Source organism: Thalassophryne amazonica, chromosome 9 (genome assembly GCF_902500255.1).
Source record: "Thalassophryne amazonica chromosome 9, fThaAma1.1, whole genome shotgun sequence".
NCBI classification, from domain to species: domain Eukaryota; kingdom Metazoa; phylum Chordata; class Actinopteri; order Batrachoidiformes; family Batrachoididae; genus Thalassophryne; species Thalassophryne amazonica.
In genome coordinates this window covers 30,925,653-30,938,738 of record NC_047111.1, presented here as the reverse complement: position 1 = coordinate 30,938,738, position 13,086 = coordinate 30,925,653, and the positions used below count along the sequence as shown (strand labels likewise).

General features: G+C 40.3%; 1 protein-coding gene across 1 annotated transcript in view; it reads left to right on the top strand.

Annotated features, from left to right (window-relative positions):
* The first annotated feature begins 4,244 nt into the window (after positions 1-4,244).
* Positions 4,245-13,086, top strand: part of si:dkeyp-23e4.3 (rho GTPase-activating protein 7) — a 266,451-nt gene continuing 257,609 nt past the window's right edge. Inside the window, 1 exon segment of the mRNA XM_034177859.1 lies at positions 4,245-4,394. Within this exon segment, the coding sequence (XP_034033750.1) occupies positions 4,274-4,394 (121 nt within the window). The 5' untranslated portion in view covers positions 4,245-4,273.

The following is a 13,086-nucleotide window of genomic DNA, read 5'->3' as shown; positions in this document are numbered from 1 at the left end:
ATCAATCAATCAACTTTTTTCTTATATAGCGCCAAATCACAACAAACAGCTGCCCCAAGGCGCTCCATACTGCAAGGCAAGGCCACACAATAACCACGAAAAACCCCAACGGTCAAAACGACCCCCTATGAGCAAGCACCTGGCCACAGCGGGAAGGAAAAACTCCCTTTTAACAGGAAGAAACCTCCAGCAGAACCAGGCTCAGGGAGGGGCAGTCTTCTGCTGAGACTGGTTGGGGCTGAGGGAAAAAAACAGGAAAAAGACATGCCGTGAAGGGGGGGCAGAGATCGATCACTAATGATTAAATGCAGAGTGATGCATACGGAGCAAAAAGAGAAAGAAACAGTGCATCATGGGAACCCCCCCACAATCTACGTCTAAAGCAGCATAACCAAGGGATGGTCCAGGGTCACCCGATCCAGCCCTAACTATAAGCCTTAGCAAAAAGGAAAGTTTTAAGCCTAATCTTAAAAGTAGAGAGGGTATCTGTCTCCCTGATCTGAATTGGGAGCTGGTTCCACAGGAGAGGATCCTGAAAGCTGAAGGCTCTGCCTCCCATTCTACTCTTACAAACCCTAGGAACTACAAGTAAGCCCGCAGTCTGAGAGCGAAGCGCTCTAATGGGGTAATATGGTACTACGAGGTCCCTAAGATAAGATGGGACCTGATTATTCAAAACCTTATAAGTAAGAAGAAGAATTTTAAATTCTATTCTAGAATTAACAGGAAGCCAATGAAGAGAGGCCAACACGGGTGAGATATGCTCTCTCCTGCTAGTCCCCGTCAGTACTCTAGCTGCAGCATTCTGAACCAACTGAAGGCTTTTTAGGGAACTTTTAGGACAACCTGATAATAATGAATTACAATAGTCCAGCCTAGAGGAAATAAATGCATGAATTAGTTTTTCAGCATCACTCTGAGACAAGACCTTTCTGATTTTAGAGATATTGCGTAAATGCAAAAAAGCAGTCCTACATATTTGTTTAATATGCGCTTTGAATGACATATCCTGATCAAAAATGACTCCAAGATTTCTCACAGTATTACTAGAGATCAGGGAAATGCCATCCAGAGTAACGATCTGGTTAGACACCATGTTTCTAAGATTTGTGGGGCCAAGTACAATAACTTCAGTTTTATCTGAGTTTAAAAGCATGAAATTAGAGGTCATCCATGTCTTTATGTCTGTAAGACAATCCTGCAGTTTAGCTAATTCAGTGTCTTCACTGTGAACTGTGGCTTGAATTCAGAGTTTGGGGGTCATCTCACAAACTGTCTGCGGCCCTTGGACCCAAAAAGAACAATTTTACTCTCATCAGTCCACAAAATATTCCTCCATTTCTCTTTAGGCCAGTTGATGTGTTCTTTGGCAAATTCTTTGGCCTCTTCCAACTGTCACAGCACTTACAGGTAATTCCAGACTGTCTTTGATCATCCTGGAGCTGATCAATGGGTGAGCCTTTGCCATTCTGGTTATTCTTCTATCCATTTTGATGGTTGTTTTCCATTTTCTTCCACGCATCTCTGTTTTTTTGTCCATTTTAAAGCATTGGAGATCATTGTAGATGAACAGCCTATAATTTTTTGCACATGCGTATAAGTTTTCCCCTCTCCAATCAACTTTTTAATCAAACTACGCTGTTCTTCTGAACAATGTCTTGAACATCCCATTTTCCTCAGGCTTTCAAAGAGAAAAGCATGTTCAACAGGTGCTGGCTTCATCCTTAAATAGGGGACATCTGATTCACACCTGTTTGTTCCACAGAACTGACAAAATCACTGACTAAATGCCACACTACTATTATTGTGAACACCCCCTTTTCTACTTTTTTTATACTAACAGCCCAATTTCATAGCCTTAAGAGTGTGCGTATCATGAATGCTTGGTCTTGTTGGATTTGTGAGAATCTACTGAATCTACTGGTACCTTGTTTCCCACGTAACAATAAGAAATATACTCAAAACCTGGATTAATCTTTTTAGTCACATAGCACTACTATTATTCTGAACACTACTGTACTTAAAACACGTCTGATTGTCAGCTGATTCAACACATCATTCTGGGAAAACAGGTGGTTTATGATCCCCTGTAAGTCAGGGTGTCGCTGATCCAGGCACGGCTCTCTCAGCTTTTCAAGTCACATGGGACATATGGGGGTGTTTCAGTTTCATGGATGTAGGCTAAAACAAATAAGCCTGTTTTTATTGATGGTTTGGCGCTTTCCTGTGATCCACAGTGAGGTGAATTCAGATCATCTGATTAATTACCTGTTTTTAGGAAAGTTTTCAGAAAGCAACTAATTAACAATGCATCTGGAAAGTATTCACAGTGCTTCACTGTTTCCTCATTTTGTTTTGTTACTGCCTTATTCCAAAATGGAGTAAATTGATGTTTTCCCTCAACATTCTACTCACAACACCCCATAATGACAACATGAAAAAGATTTTTTTTTTTTTGGCAAATTTATTAAAAATATAAAAAAAAACCTAAGAAATCACATGTACATAAGTATTCACACCTTTTGCCCAAAACTTTGTTGATGCACTTTTGGCAGCAATTACAGCATCAGGTTTTCTTGAATATGATGCCATAAGCTTGTTGCACATGTCTTTGTATCAGTTTTGTCCATTCCTCTTTGCAGCACCTCTCAAGCTCCATCAGGTTGGATGGGGAGCGTCGGTGCACAGACATTTTCAGATCTCTCCAGAGATGTTCAGTCAGATTCAGGTCTGGGCTCTGGCTGGTCCACTCAAGGACATTCACGGAGTTGTCCTGAAGCCACTCCTTTGATATCTTGGTTGTGTGCTTAGGCTCATTGTCCTGCTGAAAGATGAATCATCACCCCAGCCTGACGTCAAGAGCGCTCTGGAGCAGGTTTTCATCCAGGATGTCTCTGTAGTATACCTGTAACATGCATGGATTTGTCCTTGTCTTATGTTTCACAAGAACACAAAAATGCTTTCATAACTAGTATAAACATCACCATGGTACACCTTGTATGACATGTACAATATCAACAAAGAAGCCAAAATAATTTTTAAAAAAATCTTTTCCATTTTTTTTTAATATTTAGGCTGCTTGTGTGGTTTTCTCTAAAAGCTCTCACTGAAATCTAGACAATCCTATATAGCATTGCTGTAAAAATGGTATGTTCTGAAACAGCTGATCAGCATAATGCAGTTTTCATAAATGTGTTTGTTGCAGTATTATTGTACAGACGTACTGTTTCAGTGTTCCGTTTTAGATAATCTGGCTTCCATTTTTGCTGCGCCTGTTGATAATAATGTCTTAAAGTAAAACACAAACCAATGGATTTAGCCAGTATGGGCCATGACATGTTTTCTGTTCAACATGAATTTTGCACCTGTTGAAAATAAAACCTTTAGATTTCATCATTTAATATATGTCTGTCATATTTTTACATATCTATTACATATCTGTCATATCTGTGTACATTATTGTTATTATTGCTTCCAAATTGCAACCATAAACTCATTCCAGGGACATACAGGAGTAATTACTGAACCATCTTGCTCCCACTCCACATTCCTGGGCCCTCATTTATCAACCGTTCGCATGCACCGATTTGTGCTCAAAGCGTGCATGCAAACACTTCTGTGCAAAGTATGGAATTTATCAACTTGTACTTCGGAACGTGCTCTGACCATGCATATGCATAGCATCTAGTGGTAGAACATGGAAAATCCAACTCAAAAGCCTTGCTAAGGTCACAACATGCAACCTTATCTACATATGTTGTTTATTTACTCAAATTAGTAAGGGTTAAAATTGGATTTGATCTGTTTTCCTATTTTGCAATCATCCTCTACATTAAACAGTGAATGGGGATGCAGCAGACAAATGTTGCACCATTTCTCCACTCAGGTTTTATTGTTTTTATTATTTCATTTTCCACATCATCCCATCTTTTTCAGATTAGGAGATTTGCCTGTTTTTTTTGTTTGTTTTTTTTTATGTAACATTAGTGCATCTGTTTTTCCATCCCTCTCTCTCTCTCTCTCTCTCTCTCTCTCTCTCTCTCTCTCTCTCTCTCTCTCTCTTTCTCTCTCTTGGCCCTCTAAAAAGGGTGAGTGAGGACAGGAGATTTTAATAAATTGCATGCAGACTTTTTCCATCAAGTGTCATCCTTCCTCCTCCTCCTCCTCCTCTCAGTTTAACTAAACTCTGGAGTCCAGTGCACCCTGGGCTGTGACGTGACAGACCGGCTGCAGGTCTTGCGGTAGGAATACGCAACAGTCAAGCAAATGGAATATGGCTCAGCTCTCGACGGTTAAACCTCAACTGAGGAGATCCTTCAGTGAGCACGTGAAGGACTCCACCAACAAGGCATGGGACGCTTTCTGGAGGAGCCTGAGAGAGAGGCGGCTGTGGGGTGAGTCACATGTGGAAGTGGGTTTTCCAGCTGCTTCGCATATTGGCATGAAGGCCTCATGCCATGTTCTGATAGCAGATATTTGAATGCTTCTACTGTATAAATGAGCGAAGGTTGTGTGCCTGTGATGTCCAGAATCGCTGACAGCTGCAGAAAGGAGCAAGGTGTGAGGACAGTGTGTAGGACAGAACCTCCAGGAGGGTTCAGTGGGTGACTCGAATGAGGGGTGACGTGATTACAGAGATCAGCCATGCTTCACAGGTGTTGGTATTTCATTTGAGAAACAAGATTTCTCCTCTTCTGGTCTCTGCATGGGTTTTTAAATCACCTGACTCCACTTTCGTAAAGTGTTGTGTGGATGTTTTATTTTTATTTCAAATTCCAGAAACGACTGTTTGGAGACAAGAAGATTCCACATATTTATCTTTTAAATTGAGGTCCATGAGAAATTAATGAAAATACTCATCACAAATCCCCAGTCTTACAGTGTTGACAAAAGAGTAAAAAAAAATTTTTATTTTTTTTATTGACCTGTGGATCCGAATCCACAGCATCTTCTTTTAGTACCTGTTTGCTGTGCATCCACCAAGAGTCTTGAAACTGGTGAATGAATAAGGATGATGGCCAAGTAGTTCAGTGCAGAAGGTTCAAACCCCACCCCTGCCACATTTCTCAATATATCATCATCATCATCATCATCATCAAACTTTATTTCAGACACAAGGTCCATAGTAACACAAAAGAACATACAAAAAAAACAAAACAAAAAAAAAACAAACAACAACAATAAAAAGACCAATTTCATCCATGGCCATATAAACTGATACGCCAATGTTTCCACAGCCTAGAAGAAAACCTGACCGAGCTCTGTACAGGACTGGTCAGGATATGAATGATACTGTTTGCACAATCTGTAAATCTGCACATACAGCTGTACATGAAGTTTCTGAGCACAGCAGCACAAGTTGGAACACTAACATTTACAAACATCTGACTGGCACTACTCCATCTCAGCACCTTAAGCAGTATTCTCATGCCATCATTGTATGCAACCTGAAGTTTGTGCATACTGCTTTGTTTGAAATGCCGCCACAAATGGGCAGTGTACATTGAAGTGCAATATGCTTTAAAGAGTGAAATTTTAACAGATACAGAGCACATAGAGAACTTACGAGCAAGCATATTTGCTTGTGCATATTGAATACACCGCTGCCTGTACATATCTCTATCATCAGACAGGTCAGCAGTTATGTAATGTCCCAAGTATTTTACTTCATCACACACTTGGAGAATGCTGCCTGACAGAAAGAAAGCAGGAAAACACGATTTCGAGTCCTCCTTACTTCTGACAATCATGATGTTGCTCTTTTTTGCATTATATTTAATGTCAAAATCCAAACCATACTGTGAGCAAACCTTCAACAACTGCTGCAGCCCAGCACTACACGGGGAGAAAATTACAAGATCATCAGCGTACATTAGGTGGTTTATGGTTGTATGGCCAACCCCACAGCCCATCCTACACTGATTCAGCAGATTAGATAGATCATCCATATACACATTAAAAAGGCAAGGTGAAAGAATACTACCTTGTCTTACCCCATTCCTCACATGAAAGGGGGAAGATACATAATTTCCCCATTTCACATACATAGACTGGTGAGCATACCAATACACTAAAATTCTCAATAAATACTTCGGAACTCCTCTATTATACAATTTATAAAACAATTTATCATGATTTACATGATCAAACGCTTTTGAGGCATCAATAAAACACATAAAAATAGTAGTATTGCACCGATTATAAAAGTCTAAAATCTCCTTAAGAGCAAAAATGCACATATCAGTGCCAAGTTTTGACTTAAAACCAAATTGATTATCAGATGTCACCAAATACTTCTCCATTCTATTAAGTATAGCCCTCTCCAAGACTTTGGATACAGTACTGGCTAAAGCAATAGGCCGATAGTTATCTTTATTATTTATTTTACCACACTTATCCTTAACAATAGGCACTAAGAATACAGAGAGTATAGAATTAGGTAAAATACCATGAATTAAAAACCCAGTGAAACAGATAGCCAACAAGGAAAACAATTTCCTGCTTGCAAATTTGAAATGCTCAGCCGATATTTTATCCACACCGCATGACTTATTATTACTCAAATTCATAACAATATCACTAATTTCTTGTGTAGAAATAACCACTTCCTCATGTTTAGCTATACTGTTCATCACAAATTAATTACTTTTAATACAATTAAACAATTCATAATAATGATTCCGCCATAATTGAATAATTTCGTCAGGACCATTTGCACAATCTATATTAGTTGGCAAGGATGTTTTTAAATTGTTCATTGTTTTTATTTCTTTCCAGAATTCGGTGGGACTATTCTGCAGAAGTTTCCTTGCAAGCGACTCAGATTTCAAGAGGTTTTCATTTCTCTTAATAAAATGCAAGGCATATTTAAAATGAGCATTTGCCCGTTTCTTATGTTCAAACACAGGACCATGTCTAGGTTTGCCAAATTTAACCCATGATTTAAAAGCCCTTCTAGCTTCAGCATGAAGCTCTTCTGCATACACATTCCACCCCGGCTTGGCTTGGAACTTTTTAGTTTTATACAAGGACCTACTAGAAATAAGAAGAGAATCTATAATTTTCTCATGCAGTATGCACAATTCTGCGCCATGTTGTGCATTTTTACAATTCATGTCAGAACAAACCACTGCGCTTTTTGGTAACTCAATATTACTTAACCATAAATCAGACTGGATGTAATACAAGTTTAAATCCTGCGCGTTCAGCTTGTCCCAATAAATTTTTCCTTCTTGCGTCTCATTATTCATGGGCAAATAAGTGGGTAAATTGCCCACATTTATCGACAAGGAGAAAGGGACATGATCTGAAATAGCAAATTCATAATTTATCCTCATAGCCTCTAAAGAGTCATGTGCATCCTCAGAGCAGATACAGTGATCTAGCCATGATGTTGTGTGCCACATTTCACTGATATAAGTGTAGCTGTCCACTGGCAAAAGCATTTCACTAGAAAGAATCAAATCATTATTGGAGCAGAACTGCCTTAAGTGGTTACCAAATAAGGATTTACAATCACTCACATCAGCATTCATATCTCCCAAGATATAAACACAAGTAGAAGGATTGTCTTGAATAAATGACACAATGCAGGCTAACCTATTAAGGTATTCATCCTCATTATAAGGGCTTTCATAGGGTGTATATATATTCAGTATAATGAACTTTTTATTTCCACAACTGAACTCAATTCCTATGGCCCAGTCAACATCCAATCTTATCACTTTAATCAGCCGGTCCAATCTCTTATGCCACAACACTGCAACACCTCCAGAGATTCTACCCCGCACCAACTTGGTGCTGCAGTCAGTGGTAGATTCCCCTGCTCCATAAAAATCTGCATGCATAGAGTTAAGTCCTTCTAAGTCCTGCTTTGCCAAAAACGTCTCCTGAACGCACAGTACATCACACTTTTCTAACAATTTGTCCACCACAAGACGGCGTGATTTGTCAGTCTCAGTATGTCCCATGCGCAGTCCACGCACATTATATGACACAATATTAACAATCATTTATTTGAGGGTAGTTTTTTTTTTTTTTTCTTCTCTTCTTCTTTTTTTCCCGTGCCGGGACACGGCTGTTCTCCTGAAACGCCAGGTCCGATCACAGATACAGGGCGCTGCAATTCCGCCTCACTTCCTGATCCAAGTGCCATACTCCCAGCATTCACTCTGGGTTTGTGTGGCTCAAAGTATCGACGTACATAGGTCCCCGCTGGCCAAAGTTGTGGATCATAAAGTTCAGACACTTCATTACACTCTGCTGTGACCTGAAATGAGCTAAATTGATTGCGACTGGAGACAATCTTCCGACACGTAACACACTTCCCCAGCTTCCCAGACAGATAAGAAGACAGGGTGTCAGCTTCCAGCACAGGAGAAAACCGAGTGGCAAACACACTCACCAGTTTAGTTCTAATCACTGGGATATCGTCCTCGGCTTCTGTACCGATTATACCAATATTCCTGCGCTGCTCCTTCTTAGGGCGTGCGTCCACTCTCACACCATTACACAGCGTCACTGCAATTGGAGACCTCGTGCGCTTGCGGGGTGCTTTCTTCACCACTGTGCTCCATGTTTGCGACGCCAGCAGCGCGTCCTCACTTTCTCCCGATGGCTCAGGTGCAAGAGACGGTATTTCCGCCTCCGCCGACGCTCCGTCCGACCACTCGGGCAAACCGCAGATACTCTCGACAGCCGCCAGCCGGCGATTCAAAGCCACTGTGCTCGCACCAAGGTTCTCATTAACATTGGCTTGAGTCTCCATAGCCGTTCTCAAACTCGACAATTCCCTGCTCAACCGCTCCACTCGACTGAGCAGAGCGGAAGCATCCAAACTGTCGAATCCGACAGGGGGTAACTCATCCAAAAAATGAGAAACGAACCTAGGAATATCCTCTCAAAAAAAAGCTGCCTCAAGGCGTTTCACACAAGTAAGGTCTAACCTTACCAAACCAAGCACACTGGTGACAATGGTAAGGAAAAACTCCCTCTGATGATATTGAGGAAGAAATCTCAAGCAGACCAGACTCAAAGGAGTGACCGACTGCTGAGGCCATTCTAACAGCTACAAGTTTTTTTTTACAAAGCCTTAAAAAGGTTGTAGCTGTTTATGGGTTTCAAAGGGTGAAAAAAGATATTTGATAGGGCATGATGAAATAACAGGTGGATTAGTGGTTAGCACTGTTGCCTGACAGCGGGTAGGTCCTGGGTTGAAATCCAACCTGGTCCTTTCTGTTTGGTGTTTCTTCGGGTGCTCTAGCTTCCTCCAAAAGCAAGCAGGTAAAGTAAATGAGTAACTTGTGTACAATGTTTGTCTGTCTAAATGTGACAGGCTTTGATAGACTGGCATACAGTCAAAGGTGAAACTGATAGCCTGTTAGTTGAGACCATTTTAGAAGGCTCACGCCAACAGGCTGACTCAAGTAGAATGCATATCATCACACAGGCAATAGCAGTACCGCTGCCAATAACCCCTCAGACTGAGTATCTGTTTATATGTCACCTCTGTGACATATGATGGTACCTCAAAAAGTTCACCCAGAAAACATCACAGGATAAACACTGTTCTTGCATTATTTTTAAACAAATGTCCCTAAATTCGGTGCACTCGGTCCATCTTCGATATCCATTCATACAACCCCAGTTCCAATGAAGTTGGGACATTGCGTAAAATGTAAATTAAAAACAGAATACGAGTACAATGATTTGCAAATCCTCTTCAACCTATATGCAGTTGAATGCACCACAAAGACAAGATACTGATAAACTTTATTGTTTTTGTGCAAATGTTTGCTCATTTTGAAATGGATGCCTGCAACACGTTTCAAAAAACCTGGGACAGTGGTATGTTTACCACTGTGTTACATCACCTTTGCTTTTAACAACACTCAATAAGTGTTAGGGAGATGAGGATACTAATTGTGAGTGTCATGATTGGGTATAAAAAAGAGCATCCCCAAAATGCTCAGCCGTTCAAAAGCAAAGATGTTGCAAAGATCATCACTTTGTGAACAACTGCATGAAAAAATAGTCCAACAGTTTAAGAACAATGTTTCTCAAGGAATTTAGGGATTCCATCATCTACAGTCCATAATATAATCAGAAGATTCAGAGAATCTGGAGAACTTTCTACACGTAAGCGGCAAAACCGAAAACCAACATTGAATGCCCGTGACCTTCGATCCCTCAGGCAGCACTGCATTAAAAACCAACATCAGTGTGTAAAGGATTTTACTGCATGGGCTCAGGAACACTTCAGAAAACCATTGTCAGTTAACACAGTTTGTCACTACATCTACAAGTGCAAGTTAAAACTCTACCATGCAAAGTGAAAGCCATACATCAACAACATCCATAAATGCGGCCGCCTTCTCTGGGCCCGAGCTCATTTAAATTGGACAGATGCAAAGTGGAAAAGTGTGCTGTGGTCTGATGAGTCCACATTTCAAATTGTTTTTGGAAAACATGGACATCGTGTCCTCCGGACAAAAGAGGAAAAAACAACATCCAGATTATTACCAGTGCAAAGTTCAAAAGCCAGTATCTGTGATGGTATGGGGGTGTGTTAGTGCCCATGGCATGGGCAACTTACACATCTGTGATGGTACCATCAATGCTGAAAGGTACATCCAGGTTTTGAAGCAACACATGCTGCCATCCAAGCAACGTCTTTTTCAGGGACGTCCCTGCTTATTTCAGCAAGACAATGCCAAGCTACATTCTGCACGTGTTACAACAGCATGGTTTCATAGTAAAAGAGTGCGGGTACTAGACTGGCCTACCTGCAGTCCAGACCTGTCGCCCATTGAAAATGTGTGGCACCTTATGAAACGCAAAATACGACAACGGAGACCCCGGACTGTTGAACAACTGAAGTCGTACATTAAGCAAGAATGGGAAAGAATTCCACCTACAAAGCTTCAACAATTAGTGTCCTCAGTTCCTAAATGCATATTGAGTGTTGTTAGAAGGAAAGGTGATATAACACAGCGGTAAACATATCACTGTCTCAGCTTTTTTTAAATGTGTTGCAGGCATCCATTTCAAAATGAGCAAATGTATTTGCACAAAAACAATAAAGTTTATCAGTTTGAACATTAAATATCTTGTCTTTGTGGTGTATTCAATTGAATATAGGTTGAAGAGGATTTGCAAATCATTGTATTTTGTTTTTATTTATATTTTACACAACATCCCAACTTCATTGGAATTGGGGTTGTAGAAGAAGGTTACATCTTGAGCCTCTAGATAATTTTGTTTTCAGATGAGGCCAAAAACATTATGAAGTACCCTTAGCAGGTTTTTGATTGTCTAAGGCACAAATAGTTTTTCCTGCCTCACAATAGGTGTAGTCGAGTTCAGTGTTTTGTTGCATTGGTGAGTTTAAACCAATACCATGTGGCACAAGATGTGAAAATAACTACGTGTCAATTCTTCACAAGCAGTGACTCTTGAGCTACACTGTGCCAGTCAAGTCAAGGCTATTGCTGGTGCTGTCGTTCACCATAACCATGACACCATGAAACCACCTTGGGTCCAGGAAGGAAACAACCCAGGTAGTAGATGCTTCCTCACATTGCAAGTAAGACTCCTCATTTTAGTCTCTCTAAGTTACTCCTAGTTTGTTATGAAGTCATTCCAGCAGTACGCAAGGATACTTTGATGACTGTGTTGCACCAGATGGGCCTTTAACATCTCTGTTTTTAATGTCTGTTTTTAATGTCTGTTTTACTTGCTGATAAGGTGTACAATATGACCCCTTTTAATATGTCTATTAGCATTTTAAAGCTTTTTATTGGATGCCCTCGCCTCCCCTCTTGACATCTCCTACTTGTTACAAGCCATCAAAAAACATAAGCTTGTGAGCTGTTGGCTCAGACTGAATGTGGTTTCACGTCTCATTGAAGCTTGAGTGCTTTCCAGTGTTTGTTGAACACAATACGGGTGACTCACACAGCAGTGTTAATATTCACAGTGCTCCATGGAGTCCTTCCAGGAATCCCAGTGTGTTCTCTGTCCTGACGTTCTGGAAAGTTAATTCACTGAAAATGTCAAGGTGGTAACTTCAGTACACCTGTATGCTGAGCAGGGGTCTGTGTGGGGCTGGTGAAAAACAGCGTCCAGTGTACTGTGATCAAATACATCTGTCTGCAACATTTTGTTCATTTACACTTAAGATTTTTCACTTGTTTGACTGAAGTAAATCAGAGTCTATGTTTTGCGTTACACTATTAGTGTATGTTTGTCTACAAATTTTGGTTGGTTCCTAATAAATTCATAATTATGGGTTCTTATGACCCCTGCAAACAAAAAAGAATTGGAGCAGAAGATAAGATAATCCTTTAGTAGTCTCACTACAGGGAAATTTACAATGTTACACAGGGACAGCCACAGTACAACAGTGCAAGTCTGCAAAAAACTATGGAAAAATAAGATAAAGAAAGATAAATGCCAAAATACGGAGTCAAGTCTGGTTCTATAGAATAATAATAACAAGCACAATCAGAGACTTCTAACGTCTGCCAATCCAGATCCGGATCACCTCCAAAATCCAGTGGAGTCTTCCATGCCCGAATATCTGTCTGTGGTGGAAATTTGGTGAGAATCCGTGAAGTAGTTTTGAAGTAATCCTTCAAAGCCTATATAAAGTGTAACTTGATCCAGAATCCGGATCTGGATCACTTCCAAAATTTAATGGCATCTTCCATGGCCTAATATCTATCTGTGGTGGAAATTTGGTGAGAATCCGTGAAGTAGTTTTGAAGTAATCATTCAAGCCTATATAAAGGGAATCTTTATCCAGAATCCAGATCCGGATCACCTCCAAAATTTACTGGAGTCTTTTATGGCCTAATATGTATCTGTGGTGAAACTTTGGTGAGAATCTGAGGTAGTTTTGACATAATCCTTCAAAGCCTATATAAAGTGAAACTTCATCCAGAATCTGGATCCGGATCACCACCAAAATTTAATGGCGTCTTCCATGGCCTAACATCTATCTGTGGTGGAAAATTTTGTCAAAATCCATGCAGTAGCTTTGACGTAATCTTGCTAACAGAGAGACAGACAAATAAATAAACACCA